This window comes from Sceloporus occidentalis, unplaced genomic scaffold, assembly GCF_023333645.1.
Source record: "Sceloporus occidentalis isolate IW3139 unplaced genomic scaffold, rSceOcc1.0.p SCAF_5, whole genome shotgun sequence".
Lineage (NCBI taxonomy): Eukaryota > Metazoa > Chordata > Lepidosauria > Squamata > Phrynosomatidae > Sceloporus > Sceloporus occidentalis.
The window spans coordinates 184,153,642-184,176,535 of record NW_028316985.1 but is presented as its reverse complement, the minus strand read 5'-3'; the positions used below and the strand labels follow the sequence as shown (position 1 = coordinate 184,176,535).

Genomic DNA, 22,894 nt, shown 5'->3' with positions numbered 1-22,894 from the left:
CTTGCAGCTCCTACAGGAATTGTCAACAGTCCTTTATAACACAATCCCTCATTTTGCTCAGTAGAGAATGAAATAAATGAAAACGGTTCTTTTCCAATTACTTTTTGTCTTGTATTTTTTTAATCATTTGATTATTTCATATCAAAAAAGATATAACCCTTTTTCCACAAACTGGCAGGAATTTCAAATATATTGACACTAAATATGGGTTATAAGCCTTAGCTTCTCATATTTGATGTAAAAGTCAGCCCTTGAAACAAAAATGAAGGTGGTGGGTAGGTGTGTCCCAAAAGACTGCTTCTTCAAAATAAATTCTGAGACAGTACTTGAAAGGATATTCTTCAGGCTATGTGGCCATGTTCTAGAAGAGTTTTGTCCTGACATTTCGCCAGCATGAAGATGCCAGCCACAGCTGCTGGTGAAATGTCAGGAAGAAACTCTTCTAGAACATGGCCACACAGCCCGAAAAACCCACAAAAAACAATGAGTGCTGGCCATGAAAGCCTTCGACTCCACATCTCGAGTATCTTTATATGTGCCTCCTCTTCTGTGGATTTCTTTGGACACTTCTTAGTTTCTAATGCAGAAAAATGGGCTGGCTGTGGCCACAAAATAGAACAACTGGATCTTTCAGGACAGCTGTGGAAAGGAGTTGTTGAGGCACAGGAAATATGGATATAGAGAGACCTACATACTAACACAGATATATCTTTGAACTCTACCACTAAAGAAATATGGAGGCACCCCTCCAAGATAATGCAAGACAGATATGGGCCCTTCACCACTGGAAGTTGCCCTCCCCTGATTTAAGGATAAGGATGGATTTTTGTGTGATTTGGACATTTTCTTGAAAGAATTGAAAGGTCATCACAAAGTACAGTGTGCCCTTGGTATCCGCTGGGGTTTGGTTCCATGAACCCCTGTGAATAGCAAAATCTGTGCATGCTTACGGTAAGTCCCAATAAATACAATGGCATAATAAAATGGATTTTTATGTAATGGTGTCCCTTACATAAAAATCAAGGTTTGCTTTTTTGGGAATTTAAAAACAAAAACAAATTGTGGATGGTTGAATCCATGGATGCAGAATCCATGACTATGGAAAGCTGACTGTAAAAACAAACAACCCCCCACACATATTTTGTATGTATGGTTACACTTTCCAATGCGAAAGTTTCATATAGCTCAGGGGGGGTGGGGGTGAATTTGTAGTTGGATTTCCATAACTACACATCAAATAATTGATAGAATGTCTGATTCATCATTTTTTGAGACTCAGTGAATTAATGTAAAAGAAAATTGTCCCAATAGTGGCACATTGCCCATAGCAGTACTGAGCCCAAGGATGCATTGGCCCAATATCTGATGAGCTGCCTTTTTAAACAAACCATTTTGTAGCTGAGAGCTTTTTTTTTCAAGCAGAAGAGTAGTGTTAGATTGTGTAGCGTGGACAGCTTTTAACCAAAAATTGGCCTCTGCCTCTCAGAAACCTTGGCTGCCTTAAACAGAGGAAGCCACACAAGTCTGTGTTGCTCATTTTTAAAGGAGATGGTAGTTGAGTTCTACTTCACAGTCTTCATCACTCTTCTGGCTGAAAATTAAAATGAAGAAAAATGCCCCAAGTGCCATTGCACTGCAGGGTCCAATTCCCGGATCATTACAAGTCCTTTTGAAGTTTAAAGATAGACTTTTTAAACATGCCCTTCGTGTTTCTGCTCTTGTATGCACTTCCAATACATTCTTCATCCATGAACAGAAGAACAGATGTGAATAAACAAACTTTTTTTAAAATCACATTTCAGCTTCTTATTCTTATTATAAAGGTAATCAGTGATCACCACAGGGAGCTGGCTATACATAATAGCCATCTTTAAAAACCAGGAGGGATGCCCTGTAGAAGGCAGAGCCAACTTATTTTCTTCTGATCTGAAAACTGGAACATGAACTGATGGACTCAAATGCTAAGAAAAAAGATTGTAGGTGAATATTAGGATGAACGTCATTACTGTAAGAGCTGTTCAGCAGTGGAATGGACTACCTCAGAGTGTGGTGGGCCTTTCCTTTGGAGGTTTTAAAACAGAGTTTGGATGGTCTTCTCCCAAGAGTTCTTTAATTGTATATTCCTGCATAGCAGGGGTTGGACTAGCTGGCTCTTGAGTTTTCGTTCAACTCTATGATTTTGTCACCTAATGTCACACGCGACTCCTGTTGCACAGTAGTACAGCAAAGGATATACTTGGTTACTTCTGTACAGGAATCTTAAAATGAGCATCTCATTCCTCATTTTCCTTTCATTTGCAGGCAAGCTCTATTTCTTTTCTGATGGCCTTCTGTTCTGCCATCCCCACTACGGAAGCATCACCATCTCCAAGACCCACATGACATCCATCAGGTTCTACGATGGAGTAAGTGCTAATCTCTTCCCCTCTTTGATGTGCTCAGAATTTGATGCCTGAGCCATAGGATTCATAGAACCATTGAAGTAAATGCATAATTAAAAAAAATAACCTGTTGTTGTTGTTCTTGTGTGCCTTCAAATATTTTCCAACCCACGGTGACCTTAAGGCAAACTTATCATAGGGTTTTATGGGGCTGAGATTTGCCCAAGGCCAACCAGTGGGTTTCTATGGCCAAGTGGAAAATCAAACCCTGGTCTCCAATGTCATAGCCTGATGCTCAAACTACAACAACAACAACAACAACAACAACAACAACAACAAATACTATTACTTACTAAGCCACATGTTAGCTATAAAACCACGTGGCAGCATTGTTCTCTGTAAGCAATGTCAATAGGATATTTTTTTGGGGGGAGGGGAGAGCCTAAAAGTGTAATGTGCCTATTCACTGTTATTGGCAGCCCACTTTATCTCCCTGATAGAGAACTGAAAACCAGAGCTGCTGTTCTGTACCAAACTGGGGAACCCTGGGTTCAAGGCTCATTTTCATGGGAACCTTTGCTCATGAAGGGGAGAATTCAGACAGTGACCATAAAGCCTAAATAGCAGTACTGAAGAAAACAGTTACCATATATACTCGTCTATAAGTCTAAAAAATTATGCCCAAAAACTGACCGCCAAATCCCAGGGCGACTTATTTATGGGTCAGTATGGTATTGTGATAGCAGCTCTTTCAGATTTCCCCATGCAGTTTCTTTCTGTCCTGAGCCAAGCAGATAGAGTCCTGGGTGATTGATTGATTGATTGATCACTATTTGTTTAACAGTCTCTCTCCCACGACCTCCAAGTTTTATACTTGACCTATCCACTGCTCATGTCAAAATCCATAATTTTGGCCTCAAAACTTGCCCTCGACTTATACATGAGGTTGACTTATAGTCGAGTATATACAGTAGATATAGAAAATGTTGAACGTTCTCAGTGATTTCAAGTTAAGTTAAACATGTACAAAAAATATTCTGAGCCATGGTTCAAAACATTTTGATATGGTCCACTGATAACAGCCAGAACACTGGAACAAGATACAAACAGGCATGTGTGACGTACATACTTTGACAATAATGTTACTCCTTATTGGTGAGTTTAGGTGACTGTCACAACCTTTTGTTGTTCCATTGCTGCCACTGCCTGTTTTTGTAAAAGTTCTATATAAAGAGTTAATTGATTCTTTAATTCTTTACCAAGCCAGAGTCCTGCTGGTGCTGTGTCATGAACTAAGCTGCTGAGTTTGATCTACTACGAGACTCTATTGATGAACCTAAAAGGATATTTTTAAAATCCCCTCCATTCATCTTTGTCACACATAATATAGCTGCCAGTGAGATGCTTAACCTTGGCTTAAAGCATGGAGATGTAATATCTCTAACAGAATACAGGGAGGCAAGTGGCATGTTCTTGGCCTACAACCCCCATCAGCCCCAGTCAGCCATGGTGAAGGATTTGGGGGTTTATAGTCCAAAAGCATATTAGGGGCTCTAGTTGTTCCCATTCCTCTCATTTGGTTCTAGCTTGCTGCAGGAGTTGTGGTCCCTGTATTGGCAGCCATTCGCTATGCTCCTACTATGGTTGGGTGGGGAGAGACACTGTATTCTTCCAGCTTGAATCCTTGATTATATCACTACACAGATATTTGGTGTATTGTATATGAAGAACAATGCATAATAGAGGGGGCTCTCTTGAGTTTAAATATGAAAAGAGCTTGAAGCCGAAGAATCTGAGCATCCCATTTTTGTTCCTGTCTGGCTTGACTGCCCTCTTTATCACACTGTGAGCTGTGTTTGGGCCTTGACTTCCCTTTTATTGTTTGCTTTCAAGACACCCAACTTCTATAAATTTCTAGCTATTTATGGGGCCCTGGCTATCACTTCTGAAGTGCTGCCAGGTATTCTGTGGAAAGCAAAAACCTTGAAAGAGCATTTGTATTGTTTCACTGACCTGGCAAGCCATGGGGCTCGGGATCTAAAAATAACATAAATGAGGCGAGAGTTGGGGATTGTTGGAGACGTGTGTAATGCAGCAATAATGCAGATATACAGGAAAAAGATAAGCATTTTAATTTCCAAGCAAACAAGCATATGGTGCTGTTTTCTCTATATGCTGCCTATTTTCTTACATTAACTATTTCCGTTGATACCTATCAAGGAAAAGTGTGGTATTGTGGAAGTGGCCATATTTAAAGTTCACTTCTGTGTGCCAAAATTCAAATGACAGGAGGGGTTCTGCAGTGCTAAGAGCTATTTCACTTAGATCCATATCACTCTACACTGTTACAGTGCTATATTCCACTTTAATTCCCATGGCAGCATCTTGTGGAGTTCTGGGCTTTGCAGTTTAATGAGGCCCAAGAGCTCTCTGGCCAAGAATTCTAAATGCCTCTCCCTAAATTGCAAATCCCAGGATTCCATAGGATGTTGCCATAGCAGTCAAAGTGGAATACAGCACGATAACAATGTCATGTGATAAAGATCTTAACTTTCAGTAAAGAGTCTTTCAAGATCCATTGTTTTCGGTTGGCTAAATGTTCCTCTCCAGAGATTGTTCGGCCTGGTTCAGATGGAATGTTCTTTTGTAAAAACCAGGGGTGGACAAATTACGGTCTTCCAGATGTTACTGGAATACAACTCCCACCATCCCTCACCACTGGCTAGAGCTGATAGGAGCAGTGTCCCAGATCCTCTACACTTTTAACCTAGTATATACACTACTGGTTTTGCAGGTTCCCATGGTGTAATGGTTTGAGCGCTAGACTACAACCAAGATTTTTGGCTGATCTTAAAGGCTCTTCTTCCTTTTCTCTTTCTAGGATTCCACCAGTGTTGTAGCCGCTCTCCTTATAGATTACAAAAGCTCCCTGCTTGCTCATTTGCCTGTCCAGTTCCATACTCCAAGCAACTCGCTGCTGATCGCACTTTTCCCAAAGTCAAAGCTTTATAAAGCTTTTTATGCAGAGGTGATGCTAACAAATTACCTTTCTTCTGACGAAATGCAAAGATACTCTTTGTTTTTTGCATGTAGTAGAATAATAGAATCCTAGAGCTAGAGATTCAGTCCTTACAGTGTGTGTAAAAATGACTATATTGTAGTAATAACGTCACAGCCCACTCTCCCTCACCTGAGTTAGAAATACATTTGGTTTTCAGTGGAGATGATCTATACATCCGATTACAAATCCTTGAGCTTTGTACTGAGAGAAGGATGGATGTGGGAGGAAGCAACTGAGGCTGTTTTTTACTGCTGGACAAAACTTTCTGCTGAAAAGATCAGGAGGTGTTTTGTCTACCAAATCTGTTACTCATTATCCAAAAAACAACTGTTAGTGTTATGCTCAAGAAGCCAAATGTTTACATTTCTTGGTTACATGTCTCCAAGTCAGCTCTGACTTATGATGACCCTGTCGTAAGGTTTTTCTGGCCAAGATATATTCAGAGAAGGCTTGCCATTGCCTTCTTCTAAGGCTGAGAGTGTGTAACTTGCCCAAGGTCACCCAGTGGTTTACTAAGACTGAGGAAATTTGAACCCTGGTCTCCCAGAGTCCTGGTCCATGGGACCCATTTAAAATTTCTACAAACTGTTCCTTTGGACGACAATTCCAGGAACCCTCTCACTATTCAGACACTGCTGTCTGTGGCATTTCTGGAAGCTGGAGTCAAAGAAAACTTGGTCCAAGGTCTAACTTCACTACTCCATATTCTTTCCTTAAGTTTCATGTGATGTGCCTCAGATCTGGTCCAAGGAAGTCCAAGGTGGCAAATCTGATATCCTGCCCTGGTAAATAACATCAGAATAGTGGCATATAAGTTCTCTAATGCCCTGGATACTGTGTAAAAAGCATTCCATGTACTTTTTTTCAAAATAGATTGAGAACGCAGCAGTGCTTTCAGAGACCAAAACCAATAGAGTTAAAAACATTGGCAGCTTTATGAACATCAGAGAAGGGCTTGTGGATGTCTCTATTAATGGTGAATGTACACTATCAAAATAATGCAGTGTGATACCACTGTAATTGTCATGGCTCTATCCTACAGAATCTTGAGATATGTAGTTATGTGAGGCACCAGCACTCTTTGGCAGAGAAGGCTAAAGACCTTGTAAAACTACAAATCTCAGAATTCCATAGGGCAGAGCTACAGTACAAAGTGGTATCGAACTGCATTACTTTAACAGTATAGATGCACCCTCAGTCTCCCATCAGGCTCTTTCCATCAGTGTCATTGCCACATAATACTTTGCCTGCCTTGTGCCATGTGCACTATTGCCATGGCATGAGATGGCTCGAAATGAGAGATCTGCTGCCCTTCCAGAGCAGCGGGTGAGTAAACCAGTGATGGCTCTCATGTGAACAATTGGCAGTTTGATTAATGCAGTGACTGGTTGTGATTTTGATTGTGAGTGTGGCTTGGTGTAACCACCCCCTCAAGCTAGTTTTTGTTCCTTGACATAGGGCATGCTTACCCTTTCTAAAAAGATAATTATCCAACTAGCATTTCTTATATATCCAAATGTAATTTAAATAAATGCTAAAATGAAAAAAAAAAACTTTCTTTCTCAGCTATAAACATCTAAAGTGGTCCAAGTTCATTTGGTTTGTCTTTCTTAGTATTGGGATTTATTAGCAATGATAACATAAAACCTTGGCTGGTCTGGGAATCACAGTTCCATATTTTTAAATGTCTTTGATAGAGAGTATTTTTAATTAAAAAAAATTTAATAACCTGTATCCAAAGAATTGTCTTGATAACCATCACAGTGATTCGCCTTCCTGAACAAATGTTACCTTTAAAGGAATTTTAAATTACTAAATACAGAATGAAATAATCCAATTTGGATTTTATTCTTCATTGCAGGTTTTCTCTGTCTGGCAGCAACGGGGGAATTCAGGAATAACTTTAAAAATGACCCAAGATGATTGCCTGCCTGCAGAACAAGAAAGATTGTGAGCTTGTGGTTCTTTCTTAATCTGTAAAATTGCATGAGACAAATGAGACCTACAACACAGTGTTGCAGCATGGACTGCTCTTGCTCAATTTTCCCATAGCCATTTCCAGAGCACTCCATTCCACTTTCCACACAGTATTCTGTTACACACACACACACACACACACACACACACACTGTTAGCATTGTGGTCTAAATCCAGTTGCTAATCATGCCTACTTTAGACCCACTGACTCAGTGGAAACATGGCAAGTTAAGATTTACAGAAATTCCATTGTTTCTGTGGGACTTCCAGTTGGATTTAGACCTCTGTGCCCTCTGAGTTTGCTTAGTCTCCATTGACCTGAAATTTGCTTGTACTGTATTCCTGTAATTCTTGGGGTTGCTCTAAACCTGCTGAGTATGTTGTCCTTGTGTATGAATGGGGCTGGGTTGGCTACATAAGGATCTGTACTCAAGAATAAGTCTGCTATTAGTATATAGGATGTTGTGTGTACTGTGCAGTCCCCTTCTTGTGTTTGTTTCATCCTTAAACAAGCCACTTAGTATTGAACTTCCTAGTACTGTATGTGAAGTATCACACTATTCATGTGGAGTCTTTGTTCTACCTTTTCCTTCCTCTGACCAATTTCATTTAATCTCTTGTGAAAGTAGAGCTAGTAGTTATCTTATAACAGAGGTTCGGCTGCCTCATTTGAGGTCACTGGTCTTCTGCTGGTGGTTTGGGACCTGCAGGAAAATATCCCCCAACCTAAGGTGGATCACACCAGTTAAGTGCCATTTTTTATTTTGCTTTCCTTTTAAAGAGAAGGAGAGACTTAGGGAATGGGTGAAAGGGAACCAGGATGAGAAATAAGTCCAGCATTTAATTTAACAGAAGGCTCTTTTTTTTCTGTTTAAACTGTTAAGAATCTCATAGTTCTGCCCTTTCCATCTTTCTCTTTCCAAGAGAAGGAGAACAAGCAATATTTACATAAGAAGGTCAGCTATAATATACCACTGATTTCCCGTTGGTGGATTGGACCCCATAGTTGGGTTGCATCAGGGCCATCCCATGGTTTAGTCCAAGGCGATGTCTGATTTTAAAAAGACAGGTTGAGACAGCCAGCTTAGAGCATAAGATACCAGTGGTGCAATCTGAGCTTAAGTGAATTACTTCAGCAGCAGCATTTTGATCAAACTCTGCAGAATGGGAAGAGGAAGGGAGGAAAGGAATGAAGGAATTTGGGTTGAAGAGAGGAGTTAGTGCGATGATGAAGAAGTTTCTTCATTTGTAATTTATGGAGGACATTTGGCATCACAAAGGCTCTCCAACACAAGCCCCATTGAAATAATTAAGAGATTCCCCATTTGTTTCAGTTGGGCTTGTGCAGGAAATTTGTCCACTTGATTGTGCATCTGGGGTATGCCAGGTTGGGAGGTTAAAGGTGGATATGGGACTGAGCTTCAGAAATGGTCATCTCACAGTCTGAAGGTAATGCACATTGATTGGAAAGAAACCTCATGTTTTCCAAGTTCAGAGCAACAAGTTGTATCCTTGTTCTAGGCATTCCAGCATGCAGAAACTGTTCACTGTCTTGACCTGTCCTCCTGGGGAAAGATGGAACCAGCTAAGAATATCCACAAGCCTTCCAGATCTGGACAGGTGAGGTTTCCAAACATTTTTCTCTCTCTCCAGTCACATTACTTGTTTGTAAGCCACTTGATGCAGGCAGAGAGAGACCAAATCCTGATTTGATGCTTGTTTTGAAGGAGTCCTTAAATCTTCAGATCACAGTCAAGCCAATCAGACTTCATGGGAAAATGTTTAAGGCACTGAGTTGGTTTCTCTGATTCCAAGTGCAAGAGGGAAGGCTGAGATGGCTGCACATGAGTGTGCACCTAATTTTTAAAAGAATAACTATCCTAAACCATAATGTGTATGTATGAGAGAGGACAGATCCCATACTGCATGGCTTCAGTAGTTGTCACACAGTCATTAGAGATCTCCACCCCATTCTTGAAAAATATGTGTCCTGGATGGTAGCAGGCAACCCTGTCTTTTGTATTACTTTCTCAGATTTCTGCAGCACTTTATGGTCAGCAGTGTTAGCCGTGAGCCAGTGCTGAGAGCTCATCTTCCAATGTTGCTGCAGCAATCCAAAGCTATTCCTGATAACGATGCAGAGAATGATAAGGTAAGGCCATCAATATGTGCCTGGCACCATTTTTCTTTAAAAGATCATTTGTGTGCTTTAGCCTTTGTCCTTTTGTTTCCAGAACTGAGTAACCATTTGGCACAGAAGTGCATAATGGGCTGAATTCTAGAAGGTTTGCTTGGACTATGTCAGGGCTCTGTCATCCACACCATCATATTTCTGATTTCTATGCATGGGTGTACGGGCAATGAACAAAGCAGACAGGAAGAAAATCAATACATTTGAGATATGGTGCTGGAGGAAAATTTAGCAGATGACATGAACTGCTAAAAGACAAATGGATGAGTCATAAAGCAAATCAGCTCTTCACTCTCACCTGAAGACAAGATGACTAAACTGAGGCTATGGTATAGTGAATGTATCCTGAGATGACGTGACACGTTGTAAAAGAGGATAACACTTGGTAAAGTGGAAGGGAGTAGAGAAGAAGGAGGCCACACTGCCGGGAGATTGATTCAGTCCAGGAAGACACCGCCCTAAATTTGCAAGACCTGAGTAGGGCAGGTGATGAATAGGGTTCTTGGCAATCTCTCATTCATAGGGTCAACAAATCAAAGTCAGCCTGATGGCAGATAAAAAAAGGTAGTGTCAGGGCTTGGGAAAGCATGGCCCATGACCATCTTGCAGCACCTGAAACCTCATTTGTTGCTCTGAATTCCCCTGGGACAACCCCTAGCCTCCTAAAAAACCAGTATTTAAATTTTCGTTGACTGTTCTTTTCTTGGCCAAGAAATCACCAAAAAGGGTTCCACAAGTAATTTTGAAGGTTTTTTGTTTTTTTAATCAGATGCTGGGTTCTTGAGGGCCCAAAAATGGCATCGGGGTCTGCATGCAACCCACAGCTTTGCTGTGGTGTTGTGAAATATCAGAGAGAAACATGCGTTGAAGAACACATGTGTTTTATTTAGTATGATGTGAACCTGTGGTGGTGTTTGTAGGATGTGAGATTCCCAAGGAGCTTTGATCTGGGTTTCATTCAATTTCCACCTTCTAGCATCTGAAAAGTGGACAGTGTGGTAATAATACTGATATTGCAGTCTTACTCTTCTTTCTTTTTTTGAGGTGGTAATCACCATCTTGACAGGTCTTCCAGGATGTCACTCAGGTGATTTAGCGTCTTACCTGGTCACTTTTAACAAAGAATATGGAAGGTTAGTGGATCTTGCTGCTTCTTTTTTCACAATAATTGCTGCCTGAAATGGCTCTCCTGCTGAAGCCCTAGATATGGTGATGTTTAGTGGGTTGAATCTTCATAATGGGAGCTTCCAAGGAAGCTTTTTATCCTGCAGTTACCTGGCCTGACACAAAGAATTTTATGGGGGAAGCAGACAATATCAAATTCTGCTTGTTACTTCTTATTTCCACATCTCTACTTCTTTCTTTTCTTTTTCTTTCTTTTTTACCAGAAAAAAAAACTGGAGGAAAAGAGGGAATAGTTGTCCAGTGCTGATTGTTTTGGTAGGGTTTGGAGCCTTCTCTCTGGAAGCACACTGACAGTTGCCCTTCGAGGCCTCTGTCTTCTTCAATTACAGCATTTTAAAATATTCCAACTTTGAGATTACTAAAGGTTGATCCCAGGATGTTTTCTCTTTGTTCACATTCCTGGTTTAAAAAACAATAGCAAGTAGAGGTGGGGAGCACTGCAAACAATATGGATAAAAAGAAACTGTCAGTAGTCTTGACTTCATTCTGTTCTCAATATCTTTTAGGTGGCTTGTTTACCGCCAAACCATGGACAGCCCTGAATGTTTCAGTGCAACCCACTTCCAGAAGTACCTGGCAAGTGTGCTTGAATCCCAGCACAACCGCAGTGCCCGCCTCTCGTCTTACAATAGGAAAAAAATGAGGCTGCTGCTGGTTCTACAAGGGTAAGAGACTTCTTGCCGTTTCTGAGATGTCTGCAGAGCTTTGCTGGAAATTTCCCATCTTGATATTGCTTTAACAAAATTAAGTTTAGCCCCAAATAAAAATAAGTCACAGGTTTTTAGTGTGCTGGGAGGGGGAAGCAAGCAGCCCCTAAGTTCCCTGGCTTCTTCCTTTACAACTAAAAACACGCTCCCATCCAGTGCATTTTACCTCACTCACTATGACAGTACAGAAAAGAACTTCCTAAATTGTGTGTGCTCTGGGTAAAATATCCCTCTCCAAAGGAAATGCTATTCACTACCCGGGACTTATGGTCCAAGCTTGTTGCAAATACAGTGCAGGTTGAGTTTCCCGTATCCAAAATTTGAAATACTCCCAAAATCCCAAATTGTCCACATGGGTAGTTGAGATAATGACATCGTTACCTTCTGATGGTTCATTGCACACAAACTTTGCTTCATGTACAAAATTATTTAAAATATTGTGTTATACATAAGCTATGTTTATAAGATGTATAAAACATGAATTATTTTTGTGTTTAAACTTGAGTCCCATCTCCAAGATACCTCACTAGGTATATGCAAATATATATATAAAAAAGAAAAACATCCAAAATCCAAAACACTTCTGGTCCCTAGCATTTTGAATAAGGAGACTCAGCCTGTAATATCTTAAGGCATATCCATTGAAACTTTCCAAAGCAACACTCATGTCTACTCTGCTCTCGCATTTTTGTTAACCATAAAACAAGCATTGATGGATCCTCTGGAAAATTTGTTTGCAGCATCTACAATAGTAGTAACCTTTGGCATTTTGTGAATGACATAACAGAAGCCAGGAAACCCAGCCATTGCACTTTTGTCCTCTTTTGTTTTCATGCAATGCAAGTTGATATGCAGACTGAAAACAACGTGGGGGCATGGTCTGATCAAAGGATCTCTCTCTTCCCATCCATCCTGTCTGCTGTGCGTGAGATGACATGCAGTCCTCTCAAAGGAGGTCACCCAGACCAGCAGCCATGCCCTCTTTGTCAAAGGGGCTGGACTTGATTTGAAAAACAACAGCAGTGCTCTCACTTCTTTGCCCCTCTGCATCATCTTGCCTCTTCTCTTTGCCGAGAGCATTTGTAGAACGAGCACATTGAGAACATCTTCAGATTCCTGCTGGTTGAGGCCAAAGTCCTTTGTTTAATAGAACATCTGATTTCCAGGAGTAGACAAGTTGTGCGACCTCCAGGAAGTTCACAAACAAACACCGAAGGCAACACCTCTTCCCCACTGTTCATCTGGTATTCAGATGTGTTTGGCTTCTGAACTTGGAGGTTCTCTTTAGCAATTGTGGCAAATAGTTGTTAGAACTTTCATCTTTAAATTTGTGCAAACTTTTTTTAAAAGCTGTTTCAGCTAGCGGCCATTATGTTGTTGTGTGCCTTCAAATAGTTTCCAACTTATGGTGACCCTAAGGCTAACCTATCATGCAGGTTTTCTTGGCAAGATTTATTCAGAGGAGGTTTGCCTTTGCCTTCCTCTGAGGCTGAGAGAGTGTGACTTCCCCAAGGTCCTCCAGTGGGTTTCCATGGCTAAGTGGGGATTTGATCCCTGTTCTCCAGGGTTGTAGTCCAACACTGAAACCACTACACAACACTGGCTCTCATGACAATACTTGCCCAAATTCATTGCAGAAGTGAATAATATTTACTTATGTCATTTGCAAACATACACTCAGCCTTCCATATCCACAGATTTTTTTTAATTCATGGATTCAAACATCCGTGGTTTGAAAATATTTTAAAAATATATAAATTCCAAAAAGCAAACTTTGATTTTGCCAAGGAACACTGTTTTATTGTGCCATTGCATTTAATGGGACTGGAGTATCCACGGATACCTGAAACCCCAATGGATACCAAGGGCCCACTGTAATGCCAACCAGCCATATTGGATAATCCCAAATCTTAGTATTATGCGATGTGAGGGGGGGATTCCCCCTCTTCAAACCCCCACCACCGCCAAAAAAAATCTTGGCACAAGATTCATAATTTTTAAAAGATACAGGAGATTCGGTAGCTGAGATACCTGTCTGTGTCTCCTCTTCTTTCTAAAAATGACTATACATTTTTCCTGGCCCTTTGATGCCTGCATTGACCTTCCCTATAGACTTAGATTGAGTTCATGATACATCTCTCTACCAGCTCTCCTGCCACCACCAAACTTTGGGGCTGCATCTTCCAGTTCACATCTGTAAGTCTCCTGCCCTACCTGCAACTCACCTGAAGACTGTAAATTGTGAGTCTCCTCTGTCTAGACCATGTCTAGACCATGTCAGCCGTGGCGGTTGTTCCTTGGTGGCCATACACAGCATGTTTTTGTTACAGAATAAAGACCAACCTGTGCCACCACTGTCATAATACCCAAAGAAGGCCAAGCCTTGTCTTATCTCCTGCCAGGGGTTTCTCCGGTATGTAACTTGAATTGCTGGTTTTTTATTTGCTGAGCTCTGTTGTAAGCAGAAAAGAAACGAGGAAGAAGCAAAGTGGGCAAATAACTGCATTAAAGTAGTCACAACTGTTTTTAGTGAATTGTATAAAACAAGAAGTAATGATAAAGTGTGACTGAACAAGATTGGGTTGTCAAATTGACTAAACAAAAGTCCCGGGCTTAGTCATCTTTATATATTTGGAGTGCCAAAACCTATGGACATTCACACAAACAGTTGTTACTATTTTAATGCAGTTATTTTGGCCATTTTGTCTTTTCCTCCTTTCTTTTCTGTAGTACTTTTAGAGGTGAGTGCCTATTTTTGTAGTTGTGGTTACAAGAATCAGCGACAGCACAAACACAGAGATTTTACAAAGTGTTCCTCTTTGAGTGTCTCTTTGACTGGAAGGTGACAAGGCCCAGTTGCATAAGTTGCTAGAGTGGTGGCATTTTTTCCTTTCTCAGAATTGTAACTTGTACAGTCACCCCCCCTCCGCCATCAGAAAGCGATTGCATAGTTCTTGGGCTGCCTTTATCACTTCACAACTCTTTACTTTGTGTTCTCTGCAGATACACAGATGTGATTGACATTGTGCAGGCTCTCCAGACTCACCCTGATGCTGACGTGAAGGCTTCTTTTGTCATCGGAGCCGTCACAACTTGCATAGAGCCACTTAGTTGCTACATGGAGCACAGGTACAGTTTTCAAGTCCTTGCAGTTACAGTGTGGGAACTTGTTCATGTTGCTGTGACTAGAGATAAGGTCTAAACTTCTGCAGCCAAGGAATCCAGATTCTACACATTTGCTTGGTCAAATTAGGAAAATAAAATAAATTACTCATTATTATTTATTTATTTATTTATTTATATCTCATCTTTCTCCTAATGTAGGAACTCAAGGCGTCTACCAACAATTTAAAACAGTACAAATTAAAAACAATATAAAAACTTTAACAAGCATAAATATAAAGTTTCAAAGCAATTAAACTACTTAAAAAGTTAAATCATTACACGTTAAAATTATTAAAATGTCATCTGCTTAGAATGGATAAAGAGTAGCAAAGAGCCATTTTTATTTTTAATAGCTTGCTGTTGTTGTTAACTTTTGTTTATATCCTGCCATTCCCCCCAAACCAGGAGGCAAAGAGGCTTAGAAATTAATTTCATTATAGTTAAAACATTCAGCTAATCAAGATTAAAGTGAAAAGTCTTTGCAGAAGGAAAGCAAGGAAGGGGGCATCCCAGAGCCTAGGGAGCAGTCGCTGAGAAAGCCCTTCCTTGCATCTCCATGCTTTGTTTCTTTCCCACATGCAACAAGAATGAATAATTTCAGTGACTTTTACTCCTTCTATGGGAGTATGAAGGTCTCTATTAGTGTGAACACTAATCACACTTCAGATTGTCGAAAATTCATTTGCAAAAAAAAAAAATGTCGTTTATCTTTGTGTGAAAATGTGTTTTTTAGTCAGGACAAGAGATGTATTTTCTGCACGAAAACTGGTATTTTTTGTGCAAGCTGCACTGTTTTTAGCATGCGGATACTGCTGTTTGTCTACGAAGCACATTTTCCATGCAGGAATTGGTATACAATCAGCCTTCTGTTTCCACAGCTTTATTTATCAATGGATTCAAGCATGCACGGTTTGAAAATATTTTTAAAAGTATAAACTCCAAAAAGCAAAGCTTTATTTTGCCATCATAAGGGATACTATTTTATTATCCCATTGTATTTAATGGGATTGGAGCAGCCATGGATTTTGTTATCCATGGGGGGTCCTGCACCCAAATTCCAGAAGATACCAAGGGCCCACTGCATTTGCACTATGAGCATATATATTGTGTAATATAGCTCTTAATGCACAGCAATATTGTTTTTGGTGTGTGTGTGTGTTTGTGCGGAGAACCTGCCATGCATTTTCATTAAATGAACTAGTTCAAACTGTTCGTATTGTGTCCCTGTTTCAGGCAGTTCAGACTAGCAGGAGATGATATGATTAGAGCAGGGACAGTTGCTGGAAGGCAGTGACCCAAAAGGACTCAAAGAATGGGTAATCACCTGGGCAAAGTCTAGCAGAAAACATCTCTTGCTCAGACTGCATCAAAGTCGGTGGCATCTTGTACAAGTGCACAGCTGGTGTGCCTTCCATTTCACGTACCCTGAGTACAATTTGTATGGGAGAGGAGTTTATGGGGTCATGCTGGTTGCTTTAGAACATTTAATAGTTAAGCTTGAAGGATGATCTTAGCTGCTCTGTGGCCCCACAATGATTGTTTTGCTGCAGAACAAAACTCTTGAAAAGGATGAGTCTACCTTATCCGAAATGCATGAGACCAGAAGTGTTTTGGGTTTTGGATTTTTTGGGAGCTTGGAATATTTGCATATGCATAATGAAATACTCTACAGATGGGACCCAAGTCTAAACATGAAATTCATTTATGTTTCATATATACATAGCTTGAAGGTAATTTTATACCTAATATTTTTAATAATTTGGTGCATAAAACAAAGTTTGTACACATTGAGCCATCAGAAAATAAAGGTGTCACTATCTTGTCCATCCATGTGGACCACTTTAGATTTTGGAGTATTCCAGATTTCTGGAAAGGGGATACTCAACCTGTACTTCCATGTGAAGGGCATTGACATGACACACTGAACACATCCCTACCCAGTACTGTAGGAACCAACATTTATTTCTGATCATTTATATTTTAATTGAAAGGTTTAATAGTTTGATCACAGAACTTGGCCTCAGCTTTAGGCTTTGGGTTCATATTCTACCAAGAGCCAGTAGAAACCTCTACCCTTTCCTTTCTCTCCCTTTGGTGTGTGTGTGTGTATAGATATACTGGCAAGAGTGGTAGTGGAATGCATAGATTAGTGTTGTGTATATGCTTTGCATGCTTGAAAGGACACATTTTATCCCTGGCATCTCAGTAGTAAAAGACTTCCCTGGGAAACAGGCTTGGTTCAGACCTAGGAGAATTTCTGTCATTTAAAGTGGATAATCCTGGGGCTGATGTAGCTTTGCATGCTTGGGAAGACAACCGATGCCACCTGCCTGAGGTCTTAGCACTAAGATTTTCATGCTTATTCATTTTATTTTACAGGTTTCTCTTCCCCAAGTTCTTGGACCAGTGTTCACAAGGTAAATGCTCTTTAAAAGTCTCCTTGTGGGAATAAAAAGTATGCCTTTAAGGCACTCTGGAGAGACCTTGAAAAAGACTAATAACCAGTCATATAGCAAGGTTGAAAAATACATGACAGGCCTATGCATGGCAAGAAGTAGGTAGCAGTTGATTTGTGGTGCATAGCTACAGCTCAGGGCAAGAAAGAGACAAGGTAAATCTTAAACACTGAAGCTAAATCCCTCCAAATTGGAAGGATTTTAAAAATCCAGTCTCTTGGTCCGTTTCCTGCTTGTGTTTCACTTGGATGCTTAAAATATAAAAGAAGAGAGAGGACTCAGCATCCTCAAGAAGAATAGAGCACTGAATGGAAAGAGAGACACATGTTAAAGCGTACAAGTCGGTTAAACATTAAAATAAAAGTCTCAAGTGGATACTGTAGGTTTATGTGCAGGTAGTATACTTGGCTAATGCTACAGTCATCACTGTAGAACATACAATGAATGAGTTTTGATGGCACTGCCTTTTCAAACCTGTTAAAGCAGCAACATGCTCATAAAAATCACAAATAAAAGCTGTGATCTCAAGGAAAAAACCCTCTGTCCTCTGAGGCAGTCTTGGAACAAAGCAATACATCTTTCTATTGTCGTTTTATGTTAAGTGGTCACCACTGGAGGCCTGAGCACAGCTAGATTTTCTTTCAGGCTGGTGGGGATCGCCATAGCCTTTAAACGTCAGGGAGAGGAGGATATCAGAAGACACTTGCAGCTCACTTCCCACCTATCTTTTTTCCTCTCTAGCAAGGGCCTGTTTTACGGCTGATGTGGTTTCAGGGGGGCACATTTAGTGGTGAATGCCTTCTTTTAAAATGTTAGTCAATTTTCTTCTGCAGGTCTGGTGAGCAACATTGTCTTCACAAGCTACACCTCCGAACAGAGGAACCCTCTTCTTGTTCAGCTCCAGAACCTCATCCGAGCTGCAAACCCTGCTGTTTCGTTCATCCTAGCTGAAAACGGGGTTGTGACAAGGTAAAAGTTGTCTTCCCCTGTGTACAGCAATCTGGCTGGCTTCATGGAGAGGACTGAGAGTCTCGTTTTGGTTCTGGTTTTTTTATCTAGGAGTTTTAAAAGTGGGAAACCTCATCTGCTCTCTCTTGGGTGTCACTTTGCAGCTTTGATCTTTTTCACATTGTCACTTCCTTTTGTACAGTCAGGTACTCTGAAACATTAATTCCTCAAGTGATTTCCCCCCTTGTCAGCCTGATAAAGTGGCTGGGCGCTGCTCTCTGTCTTTGCACAATTGCAGAAAAATGCTTTCACAGTCATTTTGGGTCTCGAAGAAATGTTCAAGGTTCCTAGGCTTTGTCAAGCATTATATAGCTCCAGAATTCAGAAACCTTAGAAGCCCATAACAACAAAACCTGCAATTGGGAATGAGTGGAACTAAAAAATGTTAGTATCAATGCATTTCTCGTTTCTCTGATTACAAATTCGTTTTGGCCTGTGTTCGTGTCTGAAGGTGAAGGTGGCAGAATTTGTCCAAAAAATGTTAACCTGGAAATTCTTAACAGATTTTTGGATGCGGTTTTCCTAACAGATACTTTTCCCAGTGATCACGGCATTTGCAAGTTATTATCTCCTCCTTATAATTTGCTTTTATGTTTGCTTTTTAAAATTAATATTTTTGTTGTTATAGATCAGGTTGCAAAACTCTGGGAAAAAATATAGATTGGCGTTTGCAAGTGCAATTTTGGTTTGTTTTCAAGCTGGGTGGGTCCGAATGCATTTGGTTTGTACAAAGAATTGGACCTGATCAATTTCTCTTACAATTCTACTGGGAAAGAACATTATAACAGCAAGCCAGAAAGCACTCAAGTCTGTATTATTAGTAATAGAAAGTAGGGAGTAGGCTTAAATGTAATGCTGCATCCCTGCATGACCCTGATGGTTTCAGATGTTTGGGGTAATAAGAAAATAAACTTAAAGACTGATGTTTTCTGTAAATAAAATTTTGTCCCTTCTTCCTCTAGGAACGAAGACATTGAACTTATTCTCTCTGAAAACAGTTTTTCGAACCCACAGATGCTGACCACTCGCTACTTAACATTTCCTGGCTGGCAAGTATCTCCTTTTGGCAAAGTCTTCAAGGACAACATATTTTAAAAAACATTATGAAGCTGTATTAGATTTATTTACCCATCCATCTAATCTATGCAGTTAAATCACTTTGTTAATGAAATGCAGAGATGAGATTCTTTGACAAATTGATTCAGTCCTTTATTTTATTAAAACATTTAAAATTCATCCTTCTTCCTCACTGATACTATGGCAGCGTACAAATATAAGAGAAGCAATAAAATATAATTGGCCAATTGCATTTATGTAATCATGTAATGTTTTTGTTTAATGCCACTGAAAAGGTTTGTGGTTCTTGAAGTTCAGGACTGTCAAAAGTGAAATATGTTTATTTCAGGTTGCTGCTGCTTCAGACATTTTTTACCTTCCTCCCCAGCTGTTCTTGAAGCATAATAGCAATAATAGCAATAGTGGTGTATAGCTATCAAGGAGAAACAGGAAAAGATCTGATCTATCAAACTGAACATACTCACACTGTGGTTGGAACTAGTCTGAGTCTGGAGAAGTGACGAATACCTCCATATTTTAAATCTTTTTTCCTTCCTTTTCAGGTATGATGGCAAATTTCAGGCAGGTTCAGTCTTTCCTCCAATGGTTCAGATCTGTGTGTGGTTTAACCGCCCTTTGGAGAAAACACGATTTGTGGCCAAATGTAAAGGTAAAAAGCAATTTCATGGTTATCCTTGGAGAATGTGGCACGCTAAGCATTTGAAAAGAGTTATTTTTATAACATTGAAGTCACCTGTCTAATTTGGCTTTCCAGTATAATGCATTACAGCTTCTGCAGAATTAATTCTATGGCAAAATGTGTATTGCAAATTGACCTTGTACATTGCAGCAGCCATACCTAATCCTGAAATATGGGAATAATCTCCTTTTCTCTGTGTGTTCTGCATTTTGAAACAGCACTGAAGTCCTCCAATAAGCCAAGTCCTTTCTCTGGAAACATATACCACATTTTGGGCAAAGTAAAGTTCTCAGGTAATGAATAAACCCCAGCCTCACTGGGAGATGCTGCTTTCTCATGTGATCTTTTGAAACTTTTTTATTTTTATGTTCTTTTTCTCTGTAGAAATATGTGTCATCTTCATGCTTGGCTTAAATGTAATTAGCGGCCATTGAACCACAGAGTGTTCTGGGCTGTATCCAGTGCTAGACTTGTGCTTGCAGAAGAAGAGAACCCAGCAAAACTGGAGCATGTTTTCTTTAGCAAAAATGGAAGAGAGAGAGAAGGGCCAAAAATCTGAACAGTACTGCATTTAGGCTTTTGCGTGGCTCTGCACTAGAGATGTTAACAGTCAACAGTTTTGTCCCCATAAGCAAAGAGTAATTTCTGTGGTTTTTCTCTCTGCTCCAGAGAAAACAGATGTTTCTGCATAGTAATTGCCTGGTATTCACACATCCCAAACTGTTTCGGGAAGTTGTACTGCACAGTAATACACATTGGTTTTTGTGTGTGAGAGTTACAAGGTTTTGTGAAAAGCAAAACACTGTTTTCAGACACCCTCATGTTTGAGGGGGGGGGGTTTGAACAAGCTACTGTTTTCTAGGCAAAACTCAACAATTTTGCATAACAAAAATCTTGCACAGCCACTGTCTTGTAGAGAAAACTGCAGTCTTACACAACAAAACCATGTGGCTATTTTTTAAGTGCAAGATTGCTGGTATTTGCATAACAAAAATCTTATAGTCTGTTGTACACCGCTTTGATTGCTTGGCAAAAAGTGGGATAAAAATAAAATTTTATTTATTTTATTATTTATTATACACATAAAGAAATCTTGTGGAAAAGCCATCTACTTTGCACAAAAAACACACATGGCTGTCTGGAAACAGAGGATGGTTTTTTGTGCCAACACACCCAGTTCTTACACAACATACCATATGTATTTCTGTGCAGAAACATCTCCCAAAACTTTAGGGTATTGAATACCAGGAGAAAACTGCACAACGTTCTTGCCACTTTTTAAATTCTTCTTGAAAGGATTTCCCATGTATCAGGAGAACCATTTTTTAGCCTGGAAACAAGCAAAGGTGAATATTCTTTCCATCCCTAGACTGTACATATTTGACTCCTGAAAATAAACATTGAAAAGGTTTTGAAAGCTCCAGTCCCAAAATGGAAAAGGCAGGCAGCCTAAGAAGGTGCAGGTAGTTTAAGAAAAGGAGAGATCAACCAAAATGATTAGGCTGTTTTATACTGAATTAGACTGTTCATCTAGTCAGCTCATTTCTGCCTTCCTCCAACTGTCCCGATTTGGCAGAGACAGCCCCAGTTAATTCTCTGTCAACCCACTTTTTTCAACTGCTTTTCAAATGTCTCGGTTTCTTTCCTACTCTTTCTACTTTCTCCCTTTGTCCTCAGCTCAATTCATTTGCTGTGAGTGGAGTTCAAAGTGCCAAAGTAGTTTACACTCAATTAAATCAGCAGGCAGGAGAGGAGAAGAGAAGAGGGGATGGATTCTTGCCTTTCCCAGTTGGCTCAAGCAAAGGCAAACTGCTCCAGCCACTCCTAGCTCATCTGTACTTCTTCTTTAAGAACTTTAGTCTTCTTGACCACACTCTAATGCTGCTTGGCCACATGAGTCCTGGTTATCATCTGTGAAATACTGGATGTTTTGTGCTGCATATTGCTACTGGTAGCAGCAGCATTGTAGTGCCTTGATTTCCCTTAGAGGAGCTGCCAACTGGGTGCAAGGGCTAGTATAATTTTTGGAGGTATCTTTTTAGGTCAGTATATGTACTGTGGTCCTTCCACATTTGTTGGGGCTAGGAGTGAAGGACCCTGGGGATGTGGAAAAAATGCAAATAAAAATCGCTATTCTTTTTACCTAAGATACGACCTCCAGTGCAACTCTGTGGTCAACATCTGCCAGAAGTTGATCGCAGAATTATGCTGGAGAACGTACAAATGCCTAGAGAAATGTTTTCTCTGGAAATGTCTAGGTTCTCCAGTGCAACTCTGTGGTCAACTTCTGGCAGAGTTGAGCTGGAGGACCTCGAGATTCCTAGAGACAACATAATAATCAAAACTGCAAATGAGGAGAGCCAACTGTATACATTGTTCAGTGAGTATTGAGGAATCTCTGTATGTATCCAAAAGAGAGGGGGGATCTCACTTAATTTTTTTCAGCAGGCGCCCATGTGCTTACTGAGAGCTGGGTACAGTTTGAATGCCTTTAATCCATTATCTCCTATTTGTCTGCAGCAGATTCAGATCGGATGATAGAGGTGTGCCACAACACATCTTCAAACTCCTTAAGTCTGGTGCCTGTTCAGGAAGGGCTGACCCCGTCTCCTCCTGATTCAAGAAATGACAGCCGAGACCACAGCGGACCTCAGGAGTGCTTCCTGGTATTTGTCGGCTGTTCTCTGAAAGAAGATGAAATAAAAGATTGGTTGAGGCAAACAGCAAAGCAGGTTTGTGTCTCAAGCAGAGGTTCCTGGGGTCCTCTCTGTTCATTAGGCTTTCTTGTCTGTAAAAGCACCTTGCGTCAGTTTCTAAAAGCCTGATGGAATGTGTTTTAACTTGCCACTGGAAGGAGGGAAAGTGGGCACCATCCTACCCCCCTCCCTCAGAGGGAGCTCCAAAGTTTGGGAGCAGTCTCTAAGAAGGCCCTCTCTCTTGTTCTCACCAAACAAACCTGAGAAGGTAATAGGACAGAGAGAAGAGCCTCCTTGAAGGTCTTAGTGCT

At 40.4% G+C, this 22,894-nt stretch overlaps 1 protein-coding gene across 1 annotated transcript in view; it reads left to right on the top strand.

The window, feature by feature from the left end:
- The window catches only part of LOC149313272 (dynein axonemal assembly factor 9-like), a 97,530-nt gene that overhangs the window by 61,618 nt on the left and 13,018 nt on the right, over positions 1-22,894 (top strand). Inside the window, exons 21-34 of the mRNA XM_089526393.1 lie at positions 2,302-2,405; positions 5,263-5,409; positions 7,304-7,392; positions 8,941-9,039; positions 9,454-9,571; positions 10,655-10,743; positions 11,302-11,460; positions 14,506-14,631; positions 17,047-17,084; positions 17,957-18,092; positions 19,094-19,180; positions 19,751-19,857; positions 20,106-20,180; positions 22,411-22,619. Coding sequence (XP_089382519.1) covers positions 2,302-2,405; positions 5,263-5,409; positions 7,304-7,392; positions 8,941-9,039; positions 9,454-9,571; positions 10,655-10,743; positions 11,302-11,460; positions 14,506-14,631; positions 17,047-17,084; positions 17,957-18,092; positions 19,094-19,180; positions 19,751-19,857; positions 20,106-20,180; positions 22,411-22,619 — 1,583 coding nt within the window. The remainder of the gene's footprint in view (positions 1-2,301; positions 2,406-5,262; positions 5,410-7,303; positions 7,393-8,940; positions 9,040-9,453; positions 9,572-10,654; positions 10,744-11,301; positions 11,461-14,505; positions 14,632-17,046; positions 17,085-17,956; positions 18,093-19,093; positions 19,181-19,750; positions 19,858-20,105; positions 20,181-22,410; positions 22,620-22,894) is intronic.